Source organism: Aristolochia californica, unplaced genomic scaffold, assembly GCF_029961685.1.
Source record: "Aristolochia californica isolate CCGP_79_NKW_82.1479 unplaced genomic scaffold, dmAriCali1.0.hap1 SCAF_1, whole genome shotgun sequence".
NCBI classification, from domain to species: Eukaryota; Viridiplantae; Streptophyta; class Magnoliopsida; order Piperales; family Aristolochiaceae; genus Aristolochia; species Aristolochia californica.
The window spans coordinates 58,066,748-58,080,828 of NW_027181770.1; the positions used below are offsets into that span (position 1 = coordinate 58,066,748).

The following is a 14,081-nucleotide window of genomic DNA, read 5'->3' on the forward strand; positions in this document are numbered from 1 at the left end:
TAATCTCAACTAGAAAAAAATTAATTATAAATATTTTTGGGGGGATTGAAGAGACCACAGAATAACTGTACTCCCAGCGGCTACTTTTTCTTCTGAAAAAAACATCAATGATTAATGAGGTTTTCCGGCTTTCTGTGGTAAGCGAAGAAGGTTGCCTCCTGGGAAAGTGGAGCCCCCCACCACGCGTGTCTCACTACGTCAAATTTTGTGGCGTTCGCTAAAGCCTTCGTGTACATATCGTATGGGTGGCCTTTTGAAGCTGTCTAGTGTCTTCCAACGACGAATGTCGGTCCCTCGGTAGGGTTTTGTTCGGGACATCAGACGGCGATCGTAGTTCTTCGTTTTTCCATCGCCGGAACTGTAGTTTCCGATCAAAATCCAGCTGATATAATCCGTTCCTCAGTTGGAAAGAACTTTTATGTGATTCCTTGTTTTCGTTCGGATATCATTTGTCAGGGTTAAACGTAGCTTCCATTTTGTCGCCGCGACATCGTTATTGTTGGAAACCGGAGACGGAGCGATCGATTTCATTGAGTTTCCACATAACGGTTATAAGATAGGGGCTTCTGAGCCGACGCATGGGTTTTTTTTATTAGATTGATGAAGCAGAGAGGGTAACGCCGTCTTCATTGTTGTTTTGATTGTGAACAGAGTAATTACGTATTGGATTTCGGGCTGAGCGCGTTTTGTCATTTTGGAACTTGATAATTCGGGGGAAATATTGACCGTTTCGTGTGTCGCTTGTGAAGCTGGTTAAGGACCTTTTGGTTGTTCTCATCTGAGGACGGATTAGCGTGTCTGTATTCCAGACAACGGAATGAACAGTCAAGGCGGTAGAAGGAGTATGACGCTGAACGCGCCGGCACCTGGGAAGAAGAAGCTTTTAGAAAACGGACAGGGCGATGCGGGACGGAAATCTTTCTCCTCTGTCTCTCGTTCCGGGTATCGGTTTTGATTTTGCCTTCTACATATTCGAATTGAAACTGAAAGGATTTTTTTCTTGACTTCATGATTGAAATGCGAGCGCACCATGTTTTTTGGTTTCCTGGAGTCATTGCAGTAAACCCATAACGCGTATATGGCATAAAATTCGCCTCTGGAGTTGGAATATCGCCGTTCTTTTTGCTTTTCTTTTTTGTTTTAATTTTTATGAAACTTTTCTTTGTTGGGCAAAACATTATTTTATTTTTTCGGTCGCCACGTCTGGTTCCTTATTATTTAAGTTCTTCCTTTTCCCTTGTTTTTCCAATTATCGTACGCTGAAGCTTGATTATATGCAAATGTCATTGACTGATGGGAAATTTTTGTGTCTCACTGTGATAGTTTTGATAGGTTCGTGGTTTCTTTTTGTTATGTATTTGTCTTCAGCTCATATTGATGTGTCCCTTTACTTTTAAACATCAGGTTCTTTTGCTAGTTGTAGGACTGAAATCAATAGTACCGAAGACAGTTAGTGTACCTTTGTTATTTTACATTCCTATTAGATGTAGAGACGCCTGCTGACATTTTTGTTGTGAAGTATCGATATGTCCTTTTGTCAGAAGACATCTGGTATTTTGAAGATGTAAATGTAATTTTGTGCTAGCTCCTCAGAAGTGGAACTGGAAAATAAACATATCTAATCTTTTCAGCTTGAGTAAAATTTGTTTTCGTCAGCTATCCATATAAATTTGCCTGTCATCTTTCTAATTTCTTGCTATCAATATATTGAAGAGAATTTGAAGTAGTAGCTGCTGAAATTTTTGTGCTTCTACGTGGCATCTTCTTAGTTTTATGGAGATTCATAAATATTAAGTTGTTAGGTAATTGGATACATCATCAGCATCAACTATTGGACAATCTCCTCACTGTTCCTATGCCAATACTGGTTTACGTATCTGTAGTGTCCCTCTTGAGGAGTCCAAAAATCAAACTTTCTCTGTGCAATTTCTCATGAGTGCCAACTTATAAACTTTGATATTGGATATGTGTTGGGGAAACATTTCATTCTTTGACTTCTTATAGTCTTCTGCATGATGAGCAATCTTCACTGCAAAAAAATTGGCAATCTGACACCTATGTCTTGTCATTAGTAACTTACTCCAGAGTTCAGAATCAATCCTATCTCCTGTAGATATGATTTTTACCAATCATCACATGTAGCACCTAGCGTTGAATTTTCAATTGTGCAAACCCATGCTTATTATTGGAGAGTCCAAGCAAATCTTCTTCGTTGTGCATCTGCTAGAATTACAATTCCCATTCTACCAAGCTATGTTTTAGATCCTCATTGTTTTTGTTGCTCTCTCTTTTGGAGCAGAGTAGCTACTGGTGAGAGAACAGTCAAGCGCTTGCGATTGTCCAAGGCCCTGACAGTACCAGAAAACACAACTCTGCTTGAAGCTTGTCGAAGGATGGCTGCTCGAAGGGTTGATGCTGTATTGCTCACGGACTCTAATGCTTTGCTTTGTGGGATCCTAACCGACAAGGTCAGTTTCATGCTTATATAGGTGATGTGTTGAGCATTTACTATTTCTCCTGCAGTAATTTCTATTTCTGTCTTGTGATTGTTGAAGGACATAGCAACAAGGGTTGTTGCCCGTGAATTAAAACTTGAGGATACTCCTGTTTCCAAAGTCATGACAAGGAATCCAGTGTTCGTTCTTTCAGACACCCTAGCTGTGGAAGCTCTGCAGAAGATGGTGCTAGGTCTGTAGTGGATCTTCAGTACTTACTGGTTTTCCTTAACCCAGATAAGGAATATATATATATTCCTCTATGACACTCCTTGCTGTTTAATCCAGACAAATCATGCCAGTTGCATCCGTCCTTGCAGGAAAATTTAGGCACCTGCCTGTTGTAGAGAATGGCGAGGTCATTGCTTTACTTGACATAGCAAAGTGCCTATATGATGCCATTGCACGCATGGAAAGGGCAGCTGAAAAGGGTAAGGCCATTGCTGCAGCCGTGGAAGGTGTGGAAAAACACTGGGGAACTTCTATTTCTGGTGGGCATCTTGGTTATGCTAACTATATCTGTCCATGCATTTCTTTTTTCTTTTTTTGAAATTTCTGTCCATGCATTGCTTGACATCTTTTTCTTATTTCCTGAGATATAAAACCTTCTGTTTTAATAAATTTTCTCCAGTTTCAATTTGTGTTTGATGCAAATTTTTGTCAGGTCCGAATTCTTTTATTGAAACACTGCGTGAGCGAATGTTTAGGCCTGCTTTATCTACTATCATTTCAGACAATCCAAAGTAGGTAATATCCTCTTTTGTCTATTTTTTAATTTGATTTTGGTATCTGGGTATTTCGAAGTCATTTTTATTTGACTAGGATTTGCTCTTCTCAGATTGGTAACAGTCTCTCCAACTGACTCAGTATTAACTGCTGCAAAGAAGATGCATGAGTTTCGATTGAGTTCAGCTGTTATTACAGTTGAAAATAAACCAAGAGGAATTCTAACGTGAGCATTATTTCTTCTTCTTCTTTTTCGAAAATTGAGGTGGTAAATTAACTTTACTTTACATGAAGTAACTACTTATTGTTTCTTTACTGAATGTCATGAAGTAACAATTTCTTTTGTTTCTTGGTATTGTATTCAGTTCAAGGGACATTTTAATGCGAGTTATTGCACAAAACCTTCCACCGGATTCAACACCTGTAGAGAAGGTGTGTACTTTGAAAACAGAAAGATTTTGTTAAACTTTTTGTAAATAATTATCTATTATTTTCCAATTTCCTCTCCAGGTTATGACCCCGAATCCTGAATGTGCATCAGTTGATACACCTATTGTTGATGCTCTGCATACTATGCATGATGGAAAATTTTTACACCTTCCAGTTGTTGATAGAGGTAATTCTTGCCTTGAAATGTATAAGATAAAAGTTAATTATCATAAGTGTTATAACTATGCCTTCACCAGTCTTTTCTGACTTGTTTAAATATATTTCAACAGAAGGAAATGTTGCTGCCGTTATTGATGTTATCCACATAACTCATGCTGCAGTAGCCACAGTATGCCTCTTCCTTGATTTCCTTTCTTCATGAACTGATTTCATTTTTATTAGGCAGAAATATAAAAGAAACTTTCTTTGATTCTTGAGTCTACAAATGTTAATTGATAATAAATGGCTGAAGAAATGACTATGAAGTATTTAGGTTGTTGCGTTAACTTGTAGATTATACCACATCTGCTGAATGTTAGCTTTTCCATTGCTTAGTGTTGTTCTGAACTACATCTTAGAATGATAGTCAAATGTGTATGCTTTATCTCATGTCTGCCCTTTCTGATTATGCCCAAAACTGGGATTGTTCTCCAAAATGCACTCCAAATGTTTTCTTCAATATCTTTTGTGCAGAGCGCATTTTGGTTATTTTCTCTTCCAAACCCTATTTTTTGAATCCACTTCACTTGTGAACATGATCTAAGGTCTTGGAAGTTTATTTCACTGACATTGATTTTTTGAATTTGTCTGCTCTCTGAGCCTCATGCTCATTGTGTTTCTAAACCTTTTGTCCTTCCACTACTTTCAAGTAAATTATCACAAAGCCAAAAAAATATCTGGATTCCGCTTGACAGTTATGAACATTGTATAGTTAACACCTTGCAAAATTGTTCAGGTCTGATTTAGTTCCTTTTGTTGTTCAATTTAGAAAACCCTGCTTTTACAGGGATTGTTTGATATTTTGTCCCTGTCATCAAGTTAGGTTGGAAATAGCGGAGGAATAGGAAATGAAGCAACAAGTGCTATGATGCAGAAGTTCTGGGATTCTGCTCTGGCCTTGGGACCTTTAGATGAAGAAGAAGATTCACGAAGGTTGTACCCTCTCATTGGCTATTGTAAATGCACAAAGAATTGCAAGTATGAATTTCTGATTCACATCTTACCTGTTTAACAGTGAAGGATCTATGAAATTAGCTTCTGAAGGAACAGATGGGGGCAGATCTGCTGCTTATCCAGCCTCCGGTGTTGGTTATGCCTTTGGCTTTAAGCTACAAGATAAAAAGGGTCGTATGCATAGATTCAACTGTGGTATGCAACTAGATATAATAATCAAGATTATGAGAATGTCATGAAATTGAAGTATCTTTGATATCATAATATTGTCAATGTCTATGACATCTCAATATAATTTTCTTTAACTTTTTCCTTTTCTGCATTTTCTTAAAAAATCATCACATATTATATGCTTTTCTTTTAATTATTCTGAGCATGTCATTTTTTTTTCTCCCTTTTGGCTTTTTCACTGGTAATTTGGTGTTTCCTGTATTTCTCAGACGAAGCCTTAAGTGATATTCTGTAGAATGTATTTCTCAGACGAAGCCTTAAGTGATATTCTGTAGAATATTTTGTATTTCGAGTGGTGCACAGTCTTCTGTAACTTTATTCTAAGTTGTACCATTCCTGTGCCTTGATCAGATACACGAAGTTTGACAGATCTTATGACTGCCATTCTTCAAAGAGTGGGGGATGACATAGATCCAAAAGAGCTACCGCTGATAATGGTACTTATAACAATGAATAATTTCACATCTCTATTTCATATCAGCTTCTTACCTTTAACAGAGAGCTGTTTCCCCCTGTTTTCTGATTGCATTTTTATATCTAGTATGAAGATGAAGACCACGACAAAGTTGTACTTGCATCTGACAGTGATTTTGCCGCTGCTGTGGATCATGCCAAATTAGCTGGGTGGAAGGTAATAGAGTTCCTATGATTGTTCTCTGCATGTTTTATTTATTTAATTGTCTTTTTTTTGAGAAAGAGCGCTTTAATGTATTTATTTAATTGTTTTATCTGCTTTTCTATTTGAATTTGAATTGAGCACTACTTCATATGTATCTTTTAGTTAAGTACATTGGCCAGAACAAAAAAATCAGCTGTTTTAATGAAGACACAAAACTTTTTTATTTGGTTTTTTGTTTGTATAGAACTACTGCATATTGGGTATGGTCGGTATATGGTGATTATCTTGTTAACGTTCGTATTACCCTTCAATAACTTGTAAAATTTGGTGATTATTATCTTTTAAATTTCACTATTTTGGTTTGTCGATAACCATTTTTTAGCATTGATGTTGAGCAGTGGTGTTACTGCTTTTAAAGCCTTCGATTTTAGGGTGAAGATTTATATTTTTTATAGGCATCTGTCTGCTTACCTATTACTGTAAGGCAGGTTCTGAACTTTCATTGAGATTGTAAGGTTCTCGTACCATTGATAGTACTGAATCTGTCACTCTACAGTCTCTACTACTTTTCGTTGTTGTGGGAATTGATTCTGGCATGTTGATTTGTGATAGGGCTTGAGGCTACATTTAGATTATGCTGCCTCGGGTAGTCATAAGAATCATGGTGGATCCAACAGCATGGAATATGCACACAAGGATGCATGGGCTGCTGCTTACCGAACAGTTGCAGCTGGTGCTGCCTTAGTTGCAGGACTTGGTTTCATGGCTTACTTGAGGAGATCTGGTACCTAATCGTGCCATGAACAGAGATGCCCCTTTAGTAATGAAGAAGCCAGGAAAGTAATTAGTCTCATCAGTGAATGCATATCTTTCCAATCCTGTAGCATTTGTCGTGTGAGATCTACACATCAATTGTATTGGGCAGCAGAGTTGCCAAACTTTTTTCTTTTTACGTTTTTGTAAAATTTGGAAACAGATTCAGAATGGCTCCCCTCTTACAGAATAATGCCAGCAAAGTGATCAAGGCTAGTTTTTTGTGGCCTCAGCTTATAGTGCCAAGATTTTATTTTCTCTATGAATAAATAATATTTTTAAACAGGTTTGTGTTGAGAACTGATCGAAAAATTATTTGGTATAAAATATGTGAAACGAGATCTTAGCCATCCAATTATGATTAACGATTATGTCAGTTATCCGATTATGATTAACGGCTAGGGTTATGTCAGCTATCCGATTATGATTATGATTAATGGCTAGATGCATGATTCTCACATCAGCCGTGGGATATGGGCCAAAAGCCATAGTTTTGAAACTAGGGTTTTGGAATCAGATTGGCAAATCAAAAGTCTCACTTGTGTATTACTTGTTCTGATGCCATTTCTACTATCATGACAACGTACAAGGCGAGAATGTTAAGCCCATGACCCATCCCCGCTCCTCTTGGGGAACCCAAACCGGCTATCCCCACGACAACAGCGTCAACCCAGCTCTTTCCCAACTCTATGAAGTGACGTTTTCTGGATCCGCCTCGTACCATTTTCATGGGTCAGCCCAAGCCATTTTGGTTCTGGACACTGGATCAACAATGGGTCCATAATTTTTGCAGGCTTGCTTTAATAACCCTCAAGGCCGAGAACCCAGCCGGTTTCGGATTCTTGTCTTCCTCTACTTCGCTTACCCGGGAAAGAAAATCTGTGCGTTTTTTTTTTTCTTTCCCTCCCTTGGTTTGAATCTGAACTGAATCTGGCCTCCTCGTTCCCGGACTGCTCTCTCACTTTCCATGGATGGCAGCGAGTGGAATTCGACCTTATTGGAGAAGTTAACGTCTCTGCTAAGCGATTTCACGGACTCCAACATCCAACCGACCGATTTTTCTCCTGATCCGAGTTTCCAATTCCTCAATCCCTATCAAGCTTCACAGGTTTCACTCTAACATGTCTTTTTTTAGTTGTAATTGCCTTTCTCGTGTTTTCTTTTACGCCAATTTGAACGTTGTGTGAAGTGCTCTTTGATTCTCCCTTTTAGTGGTCTAGATTCTGTAAAATTCACCTCTTGGCGTAGAAAAGAACTTCATCCGTCTTAAGTTCTCCTTATTGAAAGGCATGGATCGGTTCACTTCTGGCGTTGATACTCTTTTCCCCTCTCATATACAAGATAATGGCACTCGCAAATGGTGGCGAGTGAAATAGAGATTCATTTCTGGAGCTATCATTGCCAATAGTTGTTACCAACAGAAGAACGGATATAAAGAAGATCCCATCTCAATGGGTGCTTTTCGAAGAAAATTATCTTTCAAATATATCTCCATTTTTTTCTGTAAATGTAAATATAGCGCGAATTTGGATTATATTACGCCCTTTTACTGGGCACTCTTCCACTGTGTCTTCTTGATTCTTATCTCATCTTTAGCAAAATTAGTTTGTAAAAGAAGGAACCTAGAAGTTGTAAACAACAGTAGATTTTGTTTCTAAGACATTTTCCAGTAACTTCAGAGTAACTTTGACCATTTCGTCTTCTTCTTGGTGAGACCTTTTTCTTTGTACTATTAAGTTTTGTGCGTATTGACGAAGCATAGAGTCCAGGAGGAGAGTAGTGCATTTGTTTCTGCTATTACACTTTTGCTGTACTTCTTTTTCCTTCTCTTCTTTGGTGCACCTACACTAAAGCAAAAACCTTTCCGGGAAAGTTCAGCATCAAAGTGCATAATGACGATTTCTGTTATTTTATTGTTCATAACTTTCCAATTCATTATGTTTCTGGTAATCATTCAAGCTCCAGTTTAGTATGATGTTATCGATTTCTGATTTTGCTTTATGTAAATCAGCATCATCAAGATAGTTTAATTTTGATTTTTTGGGATACAGGAATTTGAGCAGTTACAATGGAAGCAATTGTACAGCCTGCTGTTGCAGATTTCTATATATTCATCATTATTTCAGCACAACTTTGGAGATGATTTAAAAGATTTTGCACGTGAAGAACTAAAGCTTCAAGATATTGCAACCTTGTCTGGTCATCTGTTTGAAGAAGTCCACCAACAATTTAAATTTATTAGTGCTGTTGCGGCATCTGAACAAAAACAGTCAGATATTTTAATCCCTCTGAATGATTTTATTTCACTGCTAAGATGCTGTTTGGTTATTCTGCCCTTGCTGGAGTTTGATCCATGTATCGTTCCAAAGAGATGCCAAACCCTTGTTGCAATTCTTGAGAAGTCATGTCATCCTGGTCCAATGTTGTGTGATTCCAGCACAACAAGTGCTCCTATAACTACTAATCCTGCGGGGCTAGATACTCCTATCTACGGTGCTGATCAAGCTGCAAATAATGTTCTAGTTTTCTGTTCTGTACTTGAGGTACATTAAATCCTTCCAACTATTTTCCAGTTAGTGATTTCCTTTTGTGATGTATTTCACAGACTTATCATAGGTAAACTGTAAGGAAATAAAATCTATGAGGTTTCCTCGTTCTATTTCTTTTAGTCGTAATGAATCATCAAATATTATTGACTTGTTGGGTTTTACACAGCCTATGCATCTATTCCTCCGAGAGAAGATCTCTTTTACTAGTTTTATGTGTATTTTGTGCTGAATTTACACACAGCAGAAAACTATTCTTTCCAAGCAAAAGTAGCATGGTGCTACCTGTTAAACCTGGGGATCCAAGCATCTTGTGCAGGGGTTTCCTTATGTTTATAGTGTATCCTACACTCAAAGAGCAGAGGTAAATCCCCTAAAATATTTACCAGGTAACAGGTCTGATAGGATAAGAAACAACCATGAGAAGATATTTTATTTTGGCATTGTCTTATTTTTGGTCCTTTAAGCAATTGTATACTGGCTTGGCCAATGATAAGATTCATTCTTGTGGTCCCGTCAAAATTGTTTCCTATTCAGTAAATGGGTGGAGTTACTCGTATTTTTGGATTTGAGTTCTATGTTTTTTGTTCAATTAATTGAGAGCTAGAAATTTACTTTGGAGAAGTTAAAGGTTACCTTTGCGCTTCAGGTTTTCATTGATGAACTTCTAAAGGACAAGCGATTGAAGAAGTACTTCATCAGACCAAAATATTTTTCTCCGACAAAAGACAAGGCCTTTCATTCTGTTCATGATCGCATCATTCTAGAGGTGGTGTGCAGTCATTTTCTTCTGTCAGTATCAAATGAATGTTCCCTTAATAACTTTACAGACACCCTATTCTGGTCCCATCTAAATCTCAGAACTCCAAAACTAACACTGGCCACAGGCTTAACTTTACTCGGATCTTCTATTATACTTTCTGCACCACTAATGCTCCTGGCTCATTTGGTTTCCTTGGTCTCGAGTTGTGTTGGTATCAACTTGACTCCTTTTGAGACAAGAACATCTCCAATACTGTTGGCACAGTATATCTCAGCATTTGAACTATCAATTAATTTGTACAAAAGGGAAATGTTTCGTTTACAGAAGATTTATCAAGTCAATGAAGAAGTCAGTGACTTGGGTTTATATGATATGGAGCAAGTTTTAGGTGGAAAGGGATATCGGTTGAATTTTGAATTTTGCATTTTACCAATGACATATGACAAAATTAACTTCCAAGTTCATGAGCTGGTGAAGTCAAGTCAACCTTCCTCTGGTAGTGTAATTTCTCAAGCCCTGGGACGTGACCTTTTGAGCACCTCTACAGCTTTCATTCAAGAGAACCTACATATTCTGGATGAGCTGCACAGAGATGAGATCAGTTCAATACTGAAATTGATAATAGAAATGATTCTCTCCAGGGAAAACTGGGTGAATGCAGCATCTGCCTATGGAGAAGTAAGTCAACCAGAAATGTATCTTTTGGCGGCGGTAATGAAGCTGATGAGCTGTTCACTACTACAGATTGTTGGTTATATGAGGCAAAGTTGGAGCACAGTTCTCTTCAGAAGTGATTACTCATCATGTAGAGAATATGATTTTATGATTAGAATCATTGGCTGCTTTGGGCAGTATAGCAAAACTGTGCCAATTCAAAAGGCTTTGCTGGATGTTTTAGGGATGGATGCTATAATGCACAAGGAGACAAAGATGATGCTGATTCATTTAGCAGGCTGGCTCTTGTTAGCCTTTCAAAGTGGGCATGACTTTTTATGGAAAAGCTACATTTTCATGATGATGGCATTGATGAACCTAGTTATTTTTGAAGAAGGTAATATAGATGCACTGAAACCAATCATTGTTTGTGCAAAGGAATCTTCCTGTTCTCCGCCGTCTTTTGCTAAAGTTCCTCAGGTGAAGTATTTCTCATATGAAATGTTGATATTACCCACATCTTTAGTTGGATTATTTGTCTTCCATGATTTAAAGTTTATAAGAAATTTTTCAGGATGGAAAACACTGTAGGTCAAGTCAAAATATTGCCTTGAACTTTCAGAAAATTCAAATGATACACATGAAGGAGAGTTCCAAACATCTGAAATACGAAATACAAGGGTATGCATGATCTAACGTCTGTTGCAATGCTAGAGTAATATTAGTCTTGCAATGATTTCGTTACTTACAGGTTCTATTTCAGTTTTTCATGTTAGTGTGGTTAAAAAGTAACCACTTTACCAGTTTTTCTGTAAAGTCTCGCATTTATTATAGCTTAGGATTTCTTGAGTTTTTGGGTAGTGTACCTAACTTATCTTGGTCTGAGAGGTCAAGCCTGGTCTGTGCCTTGTCTGTGTGATCCATCTCTCAGGCTTGCTTATGTCTTCATTCTATTTGGCCTGAAGGTGAAAAAGATTTTAGAGTTGGCAAAGTCCTACATTTGTTTTGGGATCTCTAGGGGTTATGAGTTGCACAATAGGCCTCCTAAGGTTGCTAATCATTTATAGTCTCTCTTGGTGAAATAATTTTTAGCTTTCCAATTCTTAGTTCTTACATTTTTGCTTCAAAAATGGTATTTGTGTTAACTGTTTGTGACTGTATGAGTTCATGAACCAATTAGAGACTGCTAGTTCATGACAACATCATATAATTTTGCTTTTGACATGCGATTGTTCTAGGATATGAGAGTCTCATCTTCACATTGTATATTCTACGCTTTTTGGATTTTCCCCAAAAATCTGCTTGTCACCATCATTCCTTTTTTTACTAAGCCTTACTTCTGCACAGATTGGACACTGAATGTCCTAGTTTAGTAGAAGCATCCAATAATATGTCAATATCATCCTACACTGCTCCACATGTTGAGAAAGCAAAACTGTTGGACTTCAACACTGAGGATGAAGGTACCTGCAATGGACAGGTTTTTATTAAATGTTTGAGAAAATCATCTGATTATGATGATCTGGTTGACTTCATTGCATGCACACCTGGAAAAGACTATTCCACTTGGCTGAAGAATAAGAAAAGATTTAAGCAGTGGAAAGAAAGTAAGCGTCAAGCTTCACTGCTTGCTAAAAAGAAGAACTGTTGGAACTCTATGAACGGTAGGAGTTGTAGGTTCTTTCCTTACTCTTCTAATCAAAGGAAAAGATGAATTTGTTTTTTATGCCAGACTACCAGAATGGCAGGAACCTTTTGGTATTGTAGATATGCATACTTGTATCTATTGCATAGAAAATTTTGCAGTCAAGAAGTGGTTTCTAGCTTCCCAAAGTTCCTTTATGTTTCATTTAGTATTTTCTCTGAATCAAAGGTAAGGGGTTCTTGCACGGCAGCCCTTGCATCTCGTCTATGCCTTCACTGAGCTAACATCAGTTTCTGTTTCAAGAGTTTGAGAGTTTGAACAAGGTGATAATGTTTTGTTCTGCTCAATTTTATAACTTATTTAATTTTTCTTGGTTTAGAAGTTGCTGAGTTCTTTTACGTTTTTTCTGCTCTCTAATCGTGAATCTGTAAGAAAGGTTTCATTGTGTTGGTTGATCAAGTGGTAAAAAATGGAAGAAAGCCTGCAGGTAAACTTGATAAAAGAAATTTTAAGACTTTTAAAGAAGTATGTCAAGCAATGGAATTAACTAACAATAGATTGGATGGAAGATGATTTTAAAGAGCCTACTGCAAGCAGCTAAGGCTGATCGTGATAATAATGTTATCTGCTGTTCTTTCAGAAAATATGGTACAGTTCTCATAGTCAGGTCACTGTAAAGACCTAAAGAGTAAAGATTGTTAGCTCTCAGGAGATGGTGAGAGCTGAGGCTTTCCTTCTTGTAGAAATTGATTTGATTTTGGGGTGTTGCATGACCTCTCTTCGTTATGTCATTTCTTTGAAAGAAAAGAGTACACTGAAAATAATCCCCTCTATACTTGTAGTCAATAAAATGGTTGATATAAAATTCCAACTTTATAATGCCAATGAAAGGGCTTTTACATATGTACCTCAATTACTACCATCACCAAATTACCTTTGATAGATAATTATCTTATTCTTGTCAAGCTAGACTATCTCAATTAGTTTTTTAAAGAAAGCATTTTCTTGTTGAGGGCTTTGATAAAGAAATTTCTTAGCTAGTATATAAAGTACACAAATGGAGTTTTGATCTTCCTACTCATGACAGTTCTAAGAAAATGTTTTTAGTCCTCTCATAGAAAACAAGATTAATCGCAATGAAAACAGTTGCATATTTATCACACATTCACCACAAGTTTTTCCACAATAAAGTCAAATTCATTCTCTATTAGATTTAATCCACATTGGTTTGCATGTTGTGTTAGTCATAATCATGTATTCTACCTCTATTGACATAACTACTATTATTTGTTTATTATTTTCCAAGTGATGAGTTTTCCTCTCACAAATATGTAATAGTTGTAATAGCCATCATTTGCCAACCTTAAGAACAATGTAGCTGCATCTTCTACATCCACACTATCCAAGTGACTATGAGTTTTAGATAACAATTCTTTGGCTTGCGGGTTTTAGCCACTAAATCTTGATGACTACGTTGTAAATTTTCATAAACTAACTTGTAATGCTAATTGCACAAGAAAAACGAGGTCTAGTTATTGTGGCATGGATCAATTTACTATCAAGTCTCCTATAATGAATTTTGCCCTTAAGTAGAATCTAATAATCATGGAAGTCCACTTTAGTTACCATAAAATTCTCTACTAATTACCCTTAATAATCTCATTTAAAGCAAAATAGTGACATACTTTCTTAAGACAATACAATGTCAGATTTACTTCTAGTGGCTTTAATGTCAAGAAAGTACTTCAAACCCCTCCAAATCTTTGATTTGAAAATTTTCAAGTATGCATTAATGTCATATATGGAGTTTGGATGTCCACAGTTTGATGCAGCACTTAGACACATTGTCCCTAACTAGAGCATATATAAGCTCATCTACCTAAGAGCTATAGTAACCCAAAAACACATAAATGAGCTCAAGAGAGAGTGAGGAGGAAGATGGATTTCCACTATGGAATTGTTGAGGAGATGGTTCATGGTGCTCTTT

General features: G+C 37.1%; 2 protein-coding genes across 3 annotated transcripts; both read left to right on the forward strand.

Annotated features, from left to right (window-relative positions):
• The first annotated feature begins 245 nt into the window (after positions 1 to 245).
• Positions 246 to 6,718, forward strand: LOC137952689 (CBS domain-containing protein CBSCBSPB1-like). 2 transcript variants are annotated; one of them, XM_068799761.1, is made up of 15 exons: positions 246 to 614; positions 750 to 942; positions 2,300 to 2,468; positions 2,556 to 2,688; positions 2,816 to 2,986; positions 3,160 to 3,238; positions 3,334 to 3,447; positions 3,587 to 3,653; positions 3,732 to 3,837; positions 3,941 to 3,999; positions 4,693 to 4,802; positions 4,885 to 5,018; positions 5,406 to 5,491; positions 5,596 to 5,685; positions 6,286 to 6,718. In XM_068799761.1, exons 2-15 carry the CDS (start codon positions 818 to 820, stop codon positions 6,463 to 6,465), a joined length of 1,623 nt encoding a protein of 540 aa, XP_068655862.1. In that variant the 5' UTR covers positions 246 to 614; positions 750 to 817; the 3' UTR covers positions 6,466 to 6,718. The 2 variants fall into 2 exon arrangements, with proteins under 2 accessions (XP_068655862.1, XP_068655857.1); XM_068799756.1 differs by having other exon boundaries at positions 247 to 548; positions 652 to 942.
• A 686-nt stretch (positions 6,719 to 7,404) lies between these two features.
• LOC137963137 (uncharacterized) lies at positions 7,405 to 12,338 on the forward strand. The gene is made up of 5 exons (XM_068810311.1): positions 7,405 to 7,594; positions 8,538 to 9,029; positions 9,682 to 10,929; positions 11,024 to 11,130; positions 11,797 to 12,338. Exons 1-5 carry the CDS (start codon positions 7,454 to 7,456, stop codon positions 12,161 to 12,163), a joined length of 2,355 nt encoding a protein of 784 aa, XP_068666412.1. The 5' UTR covers positions 7,405 to 7,453; the 3' UTR covers positions 12,164 to 12,338.
• Positions 12,339 to 14,081: the final 1,743 nt, after the last annotated feature.

Bases quoted from the DNA above. Each gene is read 5' to 3' on its own strand.
- LOC137963137 (XM_068810311.1), top strand. From the start codon at position 7,454: ATGGATGGCAGCGAGTGGAATTCGACCTTATTGGAGAAGTTAACGTCT. The intron at 7,595-8,537 runs GTTTCACTCTAA...TTTGGGATACAG, and splicing joins ATCCCTATCAAGCTTCACAG to GAATTTGAGCAGTTACAATG. The intron at 11,131-11,796 runs GTATGCATGATC...ACTTCTGCACAG, and splicing joins CTGAAATACGAAATACAAGG to ATTGGACACTGAATGTCCTA.
- LOC137952689 (XM_068799761.1), top strand. From the start codon at position 818: ATGAACAGTCAAGGCGGTAGAAGGAGTATGACGCTGAACGCGCCGGCA. The intron at 3,448-3,586 runs GTGAGCATTATT...TATTGTATTCAG, and splicing joins AAACCAAGAGGAATTCTAAC to TTCAAGGGACATTTTAATGC. The intron at 3,838-3,940 runs GTAATTCTTGCC...ATATTTCAACAG, and splicing joins CCTTCCAGTTGTTGATAGAG to AAGGAAATGTTGCTGCCGTT.